The sequence below is a fragment of the Tachypleus tridentatus genome, unplaced genomic scaffold (assembly GCF_004210375.1).
Source record: "Tachypleus tridentatus isolate NWPU-2018 unplaced genomic scaffold, ASM421037v1 tig00002816_pilon, whole genome shotgun sequence".
NCBI classification, from domain to species: Eukaryota; Metazoa; Arthropoda; class Merostomata; order Xiphosura; family Limulidae; genus Tachypleus; species Tachypleus tridentatus.
Genome location: NW_027467810.1, coordinates 14,385 through 27,122, shown reverse-complemented (window position 1 = coordinate 27,122; position 12,738 = coordinate 14,385). Strand labels below are relative to the sequence as shown.

General features: G+C 30.3%; 1 protein-coding gene across 1 annotated transcript in view; it reads left to right on the top strand.

The window, feature by feature from the left end:
• The window catches only part of LOC143243682 (uncharacterized), a 34,179-nt gene extending 21,881 nt beyond the window's left edge, over positions 1-12,298 (top strand). The window contains exons 3-9 of the mRNA XM_076487322.1: positions 699-1,109; positions 2,559-2,734; positions 3,398-3,538; positions 5,107-5,295; positions 6,754-7,072; positions 8,319-8,382; positions 9,808-12,298. Coding sequence (XP_076343437.1) covers positions 699-1,109; positions 2,559-2,734; positions 3,398-3,538; positions 5,107-5,295; positions 6,754-7,072; positions 8,319-8,382; positions 9,808-9,835 — 1,328 coding nt within the window. The 3' untranslated portion in view covers positions 9,836-12,298. The remainder of the gene's footprint in view (positions 1-698; positions 1,110-2,558; positions 2,735-3,397; positions 3,539-5,106; positions 5,296-6,753; positions 7,073-8,318; positions 8,383-9,807) is intronic.
• The last annotated feature ends 440 nt before the right edge of the window (positions 12,299-12,738 follow it).

Genomic DNA, 12,738 nt, shown 5'->3' with positions numbered 1-12,738 from the left:
CTTATACTCTGCCTTCTATCTTAACATTGTAGAATAGGTGTCAACATTGGATTTATACTTTTTTGTTTTACCTTCATTTCCATTTATGTCTATTACTACATTTATTTATTTTTTTATTTTTATTTTTACATTTTTACCGAATGTCTGGTGCAGATAGCCTCGCTGCTTTGTGCCATAAAACACTAAATCAATCAATCAATTTATTTTTGCCATGTTAAGAATAAGCCTTTTTTCCAATGCTAGTGATCATGAGCTTTACTGCATATGCAGGATATATTGCCCTACTTACTTGTGGGAGGCTGTAGATTGGCACATGACATGTTAATATGTTTTGGGGTGGAATCTTCATTCAAAGCTTATGCTCCAAAATTTTCACTGCATGGTGGGAAGTAACAGCTCTGTTGTGCATAGAGGTGAGTGTCTGAAATATATTTTCAGGTAATAAGAATGTTAACATTGTTGATTGTTGTGCTAGATTATGTTATGAAACAATTATCAGAATGTTGGTTACTGTCTAAAGTTCTAATTGTCAGTAATCAGCTATGTTGCACTTACCATTAATTTTTCCATCGTAAACCTATGAAACACGATGTGTCAAACAAGTAAATGTGATCATTTATTTAGTTTTCAGTTTAGACTTGTAATACATAAAAATTACTACATAAAAATAATAATTATTGCTACCTTTTGTTTTACAGGTTCTGGTCAGTCATTGTCTGAAACCTCTCAGCCTATGGACACCTCAGAAGCAGTCCCATCAGAAGTGAAAAACTCGTCAAAAGACCACTCAGAAATATCAAACATGCAGTTAGCTCCTATAGTGTCATCCACAGTAGGAACTGTTCCACAACCTGAGACACCTTCCACTTCAGTGTTGTTTAACCAACAGTCATCTTCAGAAAACAGTGAATTAGCTGTGTCCAATATACAGACATTAACTTCAGTTCTGACAACAAACAGTTCAGTGACATCTGCTGTGGTTTCAAACACAACATTAGCTAAACCAGATTTATCCAACACAGAAACTGTGTCTACTACAACCACATCTACTACATTTATGTGTGCTACTGAAGAGAAAACATCAGAACCAGCAGTTATGGATACATCTGGTTTGTTATCTGTATAAATTATATGATTGTACTTGTCTGGAACCTTTCTTCCAAATTTCTTGATCAAGCTCTACAAATTTCATATTGTTAGAAATGCTTTTATCCAAGGAGTCTGGATTGCATGTTGGTTTTTTAAGTTCAGGATTACGTTACTTGTCTTTTATTTTGTCAAACTTTTCAATGCAACGAGTATGGTACATGATGATACCATGTAATTTTTTCATCACATGATGACTGGCTTTAATTTCAACTTTATACTTGTTATTTTTACAAAGTATTACACACAAACAACACTAAGAAAATGAACATTACACTGAATACAATTTCAATATGCCCTTTCAATTTGTATAGGTCCAAAATACATGTGCAGTTTGTTCAAAACTATATGCTTATTACTTTGTGAACACATTCAGATGTTTCTGCATATTCTGCTAAGTTTTTCTTCATTACAATTTTGCAATAATTTAGTTTCTGTTTATTTCAGACTGCTACAAACTTTTCAGTTACTTTTTTCTTTACTATAGGTTTTACTCTTTTGTGTGTGTGTGAGTTTCTTTGTTTCAACTTGTAAAGCCATGTCATGATGTTGAACACAAAATGCTCATAACTGTTTCATTCTCTGTATGCTATTATAAATACACTAATTTACTTTATTGTTGACTTTACTCATAGTTTTATTAAATAGTTGTGTCTACATGAGTTTGTTTGTCTAACCATGTAAAAAATTTTTTTTTTTAAATAGTCTATAATTTATTGGTCTAATACATAACATCTGTATACAAGTATCTTAAATGGTGTGCATGAAAAATATGACAAATGTTTTGCAAATAGTGGCTTGTAAACTAGTAATGAATTACACAGATTGAAACATGGAATATTCTGGCTTGAAATATTTAAAAGTGCATTATAAGAATAGTTAGTTTCTGCATAGTGTTCAAAATGGCACTGTTTTTAACACAAGTTAGAAAGCTGAATATTGTATTTGATATGACTATTTTAGTTTGAATATGCCTGTATGATAGCTTGCACAAAATTGCTAAGGCTGAATTCCCATAGCATGTGGTATATTAATTTCCAAATATCTAAATAAATAAATAGTTAGTGTAGAATTTATTCTTACATGTACCTTTTATACTCTGATTAAAGAAACATAATCAGTATAGAAATTGTTTTAAAGTATGATAAAAAAAAATTAAGGTTATTCAATGGGAAGCTTTGTTTCTTAACTATTTACATGCACTCTCCTGTATTTAGGGAAAATGTTACAGATGAGTCCAAAAATTATGGTTATTGTATATTAGCAGTTTGTGATACATTGTTATGCAAGTTGTTAGTTGTGCATTCAGTTGAATAGACAATAAGCAGTGAATTAAATACATTTATGCAACATACCTCATCAGTACTCCAGACTTGACTAAAAAATATATATACAACTTCTTTCTTCTGTAGATCCTCTGGCTACTCTTGCTAGTGCCGCCATCTCATCTGCTAGTAATATGACCCAACAAGGAGACATACCAGTCAAACAGGAATCGTCAAAAGATGAAGTCTCAGCCACTTCGAGTATGCCAACTGAATCACTCTCAGCTCCAGTTGTCAAACCAGAGCCATCGGAGAACAAAACAGTGAGTGACAGATAGTACTTTGAATCAGTAGTTAAGGTAATTTTTAGAACGTTTATAATCTAACAGATATCTATCCTTTTTAGTTGTAGTATTGTTTTCATTTTAAATGTTACTCTATATAGAACTTGTTTTTTACATAGTTTTTATAAAAGCAACATTTCTAACTAAACAAAGATTTTCATTTCCAGACATTTTTACTATTTCTGTGAGCTTGTAATGACAAATAATGTTCTTTATTTGTTATCAGAACAGTTATTTAAGAAAATACAAGTAGTTTTGAAAAACAGAACTGTTTTTATTCTGAGAGCTGAGAAAAAGATACAGATGGCTTTGCTTTTTCTTTTTTGTGTAATTCATTAATTTAATACACTCATTTGGTTGGCAGTTACCTGTAAAACAGTGGTTTGTGCTTCAAAAAAACTAAAAAAATTTCAAAACTCAGTTTTTAAAATATAATTTATGAGATATGAGATTCCTGGAAAAAACAAAAAACATTTAAAGGAATAAAAAGCATAAGCTAAACAAATCAAATTTATTGCAAACAATTTTTTTCAAAATATGGAAAACTTAGATTTTCTATACATCCTGTTAAACATGTTTTGTAAATTCCTGTGAAATATGTATTTACTAAAATAAAAACATCCAAATTCACTGTTTTAATAGGATCCTCCAGTTTCTGAATTAACTCCTAAAGTGGCAGTAAAACGAGACAATCAGTGGTATGATGTTGGGATTTTCAAAGGGAATTCTTCACAGGTTACCCATTTTTACCTACCTTCTGAACAGTCTGAGAGAAAGGAAGATGTAAGTTGTAAAGTAAAACAGATTCTGAACAATGTTTTAAATATAAAAGTGCAAATGAATTGCATGTCCTTATTTTTAAATAATGCAGTAGAATTTAAAAAAAATACAATTTTCTGTCAAAAAAAGACCAATTAAAGTATTCGTTAACATAAATGAAGTAGTAATTTATCCATAGTTACTTTATTGTGCTTGGAATTTGTATTTAGATGATAGAATATGCTTCAGTATAGATATACCAAACCTAGATGCTGTCGCTCTCTTTGTTTTTATTCTGATAAAATATTCCTCCTAAGTTTGTGGCTACAGATTCAAGAAATATTTTAAAATTTATGGTTCATTAGAAGATGGATAATTCTTTTCCCTTTACAATTGTTTTTGAAGGTATACAGAGCTTGTTTAATTTATTATGTGTTAAATTCACAATTTAAATAATTCTTATTAATGATGCTAATTGAAAATTTCTGCAGAAAATGGGGTTTAACTGATGATTTATTAACGATCTATACAGTTTTCATAATTAAACTTATTAAAGCATCAAAGTTTTGTAGTGTTATAAATGTATCTGATAGAATGCTGAACATTTCGTAATTGAATATGGTGGTCAGTTAGCAGTTACTTTGTTTTTGAATGTCAAAAATACATTTATAATTAAATATGTATGTGACTTTATCTAAATGATTATAGGCTTGTTTTTATGTCTGTCATGGAAATGATGTATGCACACATGCATATATTTATTTAGATAGTAAGGTGTGATGCATTATCATGACAGAAAAATTAAGTCTTGTTATAATAAATTAACAGAGACCTGCAAGACATTAGCACTTTGATTATTGTCTTTATTGCAACACTACTTCTTTAAATGCAGGATTTCTAGACTAAGACAAAATAATCCTAATCAAAGACACCAAGATTTTCTAATACTATTATTCTGCTGTCAAATACGCCTTATAAGTGTGCACAGTAAGAATTTTTACTGAGAAAAAATGGTGCTAGCACCTGCCTTTGTCAAAGAGCTGGAAAGCTCAACAAATGAACTACAACTACTCTACGAATAAAGAAATAAAAAATTAAAAAAGGTGGATGTAAATATTCTTTATTACCCATTTAGTAGAACAACATTGAAAGGTCCAACATTAGGTTCAAGAAAAGCATTACAGATTAATTTATAGATAGTACCAAGCATGGTATTTTAGTCCTAACGTAGCTAATGTAAAAAATATACTGTACAGTGTTAATTTCTCTTTATCAATGTATGGCCTAAATACAAATGGACTTGCACATTTTATGTCTGTGATTATATTTCCATTGTGTTACTCTATAAATATTGTTTTTTAAAGAAATACTGTTGCAATAAATGTACTAATTTGAAAGTAAACGTTATGCAGCTCTCTTCTGATGTTGTGCATATAGTAGTTAGTAAAATTAAGATATTTCTTGTTAGATAGTAGATGCAATGAGGATTTTTCTTATCATGAAATATCTGGTTTTAATTTGGCCATCAACAGTAATTATTACAGTGAATTATTTAATGGTGAAACACCACAACCTCATTGTTGATGTTACAGGACATAGATGTAGTTTCTATAACGAACCACTCTATGCTTAAGAAGCAGGAATTGCTGCCAGGAACAGCCTACAAGTTTCGTGTAGCTGCTATTAATGCTTGTGGCCGTGGTCCGTGGAGTGAAGTCTCTGCGTTTAAAACGTGTCTGCCTGGTTTTCCAGGAGCACCTTCAGCTATCAAAATCAGTAAGGTGAGGAAGTTTTATTTTCAGTGCTATGATCAGGTATAGCATGCATTTCACATAATCTTTAGTTTAAATAGTGATGTGTGTATGCCCACTTATTCTTTAAGACTGAAAAATATACATCTCTTTGACATGAATTCTTAATGTATTGATTGATAAAAATATTTCAAAACAAAGTAAGTAATGTTGCAACAGCTCCTGGAAGAAATATTACTATATTTAAATTGAATAATTATTAACACTAGAAAAATTAAGTTTGGTACTAAATGACAGCACCTAAATAGATAGGTTAACTATGGATTACCCTGTAAATACTGACTTCAGTCATCATTTGCATTTTTATAAAGTACTCTGTAGACACTTAAAAAATTAATGTAAAAATTAAAGTTTTTGTACTGTTACTAATAAAATACAAATAGTTGTTGCCAGTTGGTTGCTTCAGTATTGGGGATGGCACCATAATAACTAGTCTGCATTGACAGATGTGCTTCAACAGAGCTCCATAATTCTGAATTGAGGATAGTCTGTGCTTTAACAGATGCTGAACTTCATTATCCTATAACTTCAATCATCTTGATGGTTTGTCATTGTTTGCATGTAATTTCTTCAAGTTTTAAGCCACATTATACAAGTTTATGTGTATATGTAACACATTGAGCTAGATGTTAATAATTGTTGTTTATTTGCAGAATCCTCATACCCATGTGAAATTGTAAAATATGTACTTTGAAGTGTCTGTTGTAATCAATGATATAATAACCTTTTCTTTGATACTGTAATTTTAAAGTTGCATTTTGAGTTATTGTATATTGTATTGCATTAATATTTGATATCTAACTTAATGACACATTGAACAAATTTACAAAAATTATCATTCATACATGTATTTAAGAAACTTGACACTTTTAAAGTATTTAGCTGAAAGTGGTATTGGGCAGGATTAATTTTATAGGATTTTAAAACAATAATGAAATTGTTTAATGTTTTTTTATACAAAGAAATTAGACATTTAATACATTTTCTCCTTTGTTTTAACTGTCTCTTAATGTAGAGTGTGCAAAGCACGTTTTAATGTAAGCTTGCAAGTACTTACTTTGACATTTCATTTGTTAGTACTGAAAGTATTGGTAAGTAACAGTGTTGATTTTATTCATTAGTTTATGACTAGTAATTGACTGTTTGTTGGTAATGCGTGGTTACAGACAAAATAAAACTTGCTATTTCATCATGCATAAGTTGTCATATGGTTGTGCACCTTGTTGAACAAAGTCAGTGATTGTGGACAAACTAAAGTCCAGATTTAAATGAACAAATCTGCTAGGAAAACTTTACAATATTTTGTACTACTTCTGCAAATCATTAGGACATCAGCAAATAAAACTAGCTCAAACTAAAATCTTTGAGTACATAGTACCGCATTTACATTAGTTACATTAAAATTAATATACACTTGGTATTTTGTAGGGAGTAGATGGAGCACACTTATCATGGGAAGCTCCACAGAATACATCGGGAGAAATTACTGAGTACTCCGTTTACCTAGCTGTGAGGTCAGCTACAACCGGTGGTCAAGGAGATGGAACTAAGACTACAGTTACATCTAACCCTTCACAGCTTGCTTTTGTAAGAGTTTATTGTGGCCCTAAGGCTACTTGTACAGTTAACAACAACAGCTTGGCTTCTGCCCATGTGGATACAACCATGAAACCTGCCATCATCTTCAGAATAGCTGCTCGTAATGAAAAGGGATATGGTCCTGCTACTCAGGTCAGGTGGTTGCAAGGTGAGTGATTTTGAACCCTTTGTGTGTCTTATACAAGTGCTGCATGCATGCACACACTTATCATTTATATGTTGTCTACATCTGTAAAACTTGTGTTGTGCAGAAGACCATACACTTGTCATTAATAAATATTCCATGCTTTTTGTTTGTTTGTTTTTACCACTTGTTATATGAAATTTTCATAAATTGGTTCAACATTATTTTTACTTTTAATAAATATTGCATTGTTATTTGTATTCTTTGTTTTTCTCTGAATTTAAATGTGTAAAAATTTCTGTTGTTGTTTGTGAAATAGCTTATCTTTTGCTAATGATGTATGAAGAGATGGATTTCTAATATTAAATACTTTAGAGCTTGCTTTTACAGTTTTTTGTAAATAGTTGTAACAATTACATTTATGGTAAAATGTGTATTATAATATAATAAATGTTGTATATTAAGGTATTTTTTGGCCTTTGATAAATGCCAAATTAGTTTCTTCATTTTTTGTTTCATATGTGAATTTTAATAAGTTAAACATTTGTTTAAACAGAAATTATGAAAAATTACTTGTTCATGTAAACAAGTTTTTGTTTTCATAGTTTTTGTTCTTCCTTAACAAGTTATTTTTCAGTCCATTTCACTGGAACCATTGCTGTATACTTCAATAATAACTATTAAACATAATTTGGTTAAATGTGCTAGAGGGAAGAGAGTGTGTGTGTGTACATATAGTGTTATGTATAACTATTCAATCACAGTTGAGTTTATCCTGTTTCTGCCTGTTAACATTCTATTTCACTGTGTGACTGTGCTGTTATGTGGGGAAGTTGCAAATGCCATATCTGCTATCTTGTTTGCACTGATATGAGCCATTTCATACATTAAATTCCTTTTTTGAAAAGTTTTCTTCACTTGTTTCATATACAATCCCCATCCCTTCCCTAGTATTTGTGTATAAGCCTAATTTTTCGAAACATAAGTTTGGAAGATTGCATGTGTTTTATTTCAACTAGCTGGATTCCTCTGTATAAATTTTGTCTTGAATTGGAAGACTTATTGGTATATCTGTTGTTGAAGAGACCATTTTTGTTGATCTTGACCTGTTTGCTTTTTTGTTGTTGTTTTATTAGTGCACATATCTGATTTTCATTCTTGTTGTACACTTAGCAAGTAATAATGAAATAAAAAATGGAACAATATTATTATAGATAAATATTGTTTAAGTATTTCAGTAAATTTAAGGTTTTGCTTTGTCTTTTCTTAGATGGTGCTCCTGCTGCAGCCAGAAACTCTGTTCCTGTCAAAAGACCAGCTGGGTCACTAGAAGGGTAAGTGAAAATTTGTGTGTTAACACCTGAAATGTAGAACTAAGTTATTTTTGTGATTCAGTGGTAGGAATAAAATATTCTTAGTTTAAAGATACAATCACAAGTATTTAAATGAATTATGATATTTCACATACAAGAACTTTCAAATGAAATTTTGTTCAAGAATGGTTCAAATGAATTACAATAGTAAAATCTAGAGTTCTGTTCCCCATGGAAGGCAGATAGCCCATTGCATAGCTTTACACTAATACAAACAAACACACTGCAAAGTTCCTGCTAAACATTCATTCCAAGAGCAACCTCTCGTGTTGTTTTTTTCATTTAAGATATTATGATTATTCATTCAGTGGAAATTGCATACCTATGACTTAAGGATGTTTAGCTATCTCTTGCCTTCATAGTAAAATAACTCTAACCAAGAGTTTGCTTTGAGAATTCATCAGATATGAGTCTCTTTGCAGAACTAAATTACTGTTTCTTCATTGGCTTACTGTTTCATCACTGTGCATGGCTTGAAATTAATGTTGGTAAACTAGCAAATTGTTATTTAATATTGCAGTCTTGCTTATAAAACCTAGAAGGCACATGAAAATTTCAGGTATACATTTCAGAAAGAAGATTCACAGATTCTTACTGCCAAGTATCAACATTCCTACTATATATGAATTTCAACCATTTATAGTATAAGACTGTGTAAGTTGTGATTAACATTTGCTTTTCACTTGTCTATCCCATTTCTGTTTTGCAATCTTGGTTTGAGCTGTATTATATACCCAGGCTGGTTATCAAGAAATGGACATATTGAGATTTCAGCTTCATCTCTGTTTGGTTGCCTATGCAATTAGTGTTGACCAACCAGCCAGATTTGCACCATCTAGTCTCTCTGGTATAAATTTTCAAGCTTAATAGTTAAATATTCTGTACTTAAGTGTTTGCTCATTAGAGTTTGTAATGAAACAAATCATGTAAACTGGTATTTACCCCATATTTCTCTTAATCTGTCCATGATTAATGTGAAAGTTATGCCTTTTTGCTTCAAATGTTATGCCATCTTTTGACATTCAGACCTTAATTGTTTTGGTATAATTGGAGTAGTGTAAACTTTATTGATACAGGTGCTCATGGTCTTTAGATAACTTGTGAAGTTTGTGAAATGAAAATTAAAAAAAAAGTAATGAGTTTTGATATTTGAAAACATTGGAAATGAAAATATGACACAAAGATTTTTACATGGAATAAACACAAATTTACCAAATTCAAAAAATGAAATAATTATTGTGTAATTACAGTTAATTTTACAGAATAATAATATTGCTTGTAGTTGTATAAAGTTTGATGGATGATTTCAATAGTCCTAGAGAAAATGTGTGTATTTCTGTGTAAAGAGTTATTTACTGTCTTTTTTTTTTTTTTTTTAACTAATAGAACTTCCAAGAAAGTGAAGAATGATTAGGAAGTATCCGTGATCTTTATCAACATTTTGTCTGCACCCTGGGACCCAGTCCTTTGTACATTTATTGATTTTACCTTGGGGCCCATAAAGCACGGTGTACATTTGAATTGGTGGTTTTTACTACTTCCCTGTGTCCATCTTACACGATTGATTTTGCTGCAAGTTGATGGTTTATAAATCCGTGTTGGACTAAGCAGCTCTGTCTGCTGTAACCAAAACGTATACTTCTCAACTGCATTTGTACTTGTGTGGTCAATGAACTGCTTTATTTCTGAATATCATTTTGTACAAGAAAACCAAATCTCTTTGATTAGTACGTGATACCTGTTTCACGAAAGTATCTGAACTTTGAAAAAAAAAAGGTTTGATCTTTATTTTTATTCCAGTTTTAAGAGCCATCAATTCTTGTGCGTAATGTCTGTAAAGTTAATTACTTTCACCCCATTGAATACACAAGAATCAGTTGGAATATATCTTTTGAATATTCCATGCTTGTACACTGTATATTGGAAGCAAATGAGTCTTTTGATGGATATAAAATGAGAAGATTTTGTATACAAAGTTTTTATCAGCAGTTAAAGATGGCACTGAATTTGAAAGTAAAACTAAGTGGCTGAAAGGATAGGAAAGAAAGCCAAAAAAGATATCTGGCAATGTTGTTATGTCAGATTCTCTTTACCTCTTCCTTTGTAATGATAAGATTGGTTCCCTGAGGCATGTACAGTTTTCATTTTTGTGTGTTCTATTTTGAATGTCTTTGATCCCATTATTATAGTGAGTGTCATAATTTTAGGTTCATAAGCTATCATAACAATATACAAGTCATGATCAGTCATAGGATCAAATGTTTGTTTTTTAGAGTATGATTCAATCATAAACTTTTATTTTGCAATATTTCATTACCATATCTAGATAAGGTTTCAACAGAATAAAATAAATTTTTTTTCAATGTTTTGTTCTAGGACTTTCAATGTCTCAGAAAAGATTTTTTTAAAAGTTTTTTTGGATATCTCTCTCTTATGTTTTATTTGTTATTTGGTGAAAATCATTTTATTACCTAATTTCTGTCTCTACTAGCAACCTAATGAAATGCATAGAAAGCTACCAAAATATTAAATAAAAAGAGTTAAAACTTGTAAGGTTTTCTAGGTTTTTTGTTTTTTTTCACTACAAATATTTTAAGTTATTTTTGTTTACTAGATGGATGTGTATTAAGTAAAAATACAATGTTGAAGTTGAGAGTTGTTTTCTAAGTAGCTGTATTGCTGTTAGGAATGAATACTACAGTCCTCAATTTGAAAACTTTTTAACCTTTTTATTAATAGTATAAAGTTAATTTTATGTAAATTATTAACACACAGAGAAAGTTAGAAGTCATTGATTAGATTATTCCTTGAATTTCACAGTATTTTCAGTCATGTTTAAGAATAATTTTTGTAGTAACCTAAAAAACCAGTAAGTGCAGTAGATTTTATTAGAGAAGATTATACTGTTGTGTATGTTATAGTGATAAAGTGTTAGATAAAAAAGTAATGATTTCTATTTCCATGTCACATAATTATTCATGATATATTTGATTTAATGCAAATATGTTAAATGATGCGACAAGAATTTATCAAAAGTATAATATTTTTTATTTGTTTTAATATAGTGGCAAATTTGTTCTATAAGCAGCTCTTGCCAAGAAATAGCTAAAATATGCTACACTGACATTAACAATTATAGCTTTTGTCATTACTTGTTTGACATTATTTTAAAATCGGGGTGATGCTTGTGTTTTTATTATTACCAGTGTTTCGTATAATTATCCCATTAACCTTTTTATTTTCCCCAAATGTGGAAATGCAGTTTTGTAAGGTGTTAATGTTTGAAATAAGTGCGTAGAGGTGTAATTTTATTCCAAACTTTGTTAATTAGCTATTGTTCAACTTTCTAACAGTTATGGCTCCTTGTATTTTGAACTCAGTTACTTGTTACTTTTAATGAAAATACAGGATTTAAACAATAATTTCACTAGAAAAAACAAAACCTGTACACTAAAGATTGAAATATCAAGTACCAGAAAAGAGAGAGTATCTGTAAGGCTTGCAATTTTGTGTAACAAATGTGTCATAGTTGTAACAGTATGGTCTAATATAAAAGGCCTCAGTATTTTAAAGTGATTGTCTTATTTGCAGGCTTGGTACCTGCTATAGTTTAACGTAGGTTGAATCTTGTGCAGAAGTGGTTTTCTTGCATATTAATACTTCTGTCACTTTGTGATGTTGATACCCACATTATCATGTTAGTCTTTATGTTGTGCTCCAACATTTTTTTTCTGTGTGTGTGTGTATACCTTTTTTTCTGTACTCTGAATAAAGTAAGCTTTTATGAAACTGTTAAGTAGGTCATTATATCAGTAATTTACCAGTGACTTTTGTAGAATTGAAAACATTTAAAATGATTAAAGAAGGATATTAAAAGCAGCAGTTCTCATGTATTAAGTAATTTCTGAAATGTTACATACATTAAATGTTTTTGTTCACCCAATAGTAAGGTAATCATTACATGATTAATCAGCTTCTCTTCATTTAAAAGAAAAGTTTAATTATGCTTTTTCAAATGGTTACCTTTAAACTGTATGCCCCTGTAGGTACCCCTTTTAACTTTTTTTAATCCCACTATCTACTGCTAATTTTAACTTTTTATTGGTGTATGTTGATTTGTGTAATCAATATGATTTTGGTAGATTGTTTAGGGGAATAAAAAAAAAGCTTGTATAGTTAACATGTATATAGACTGTTCAAATTATCTCCACCTAGAATAACATCAGTTGCAACATTTCTCTAAACTGTGAATTAAAGTGCTGCACATATTTGTTGTGTATATGGAACTGTGGGTGCATTGAAAATAGTGTCAAGTCT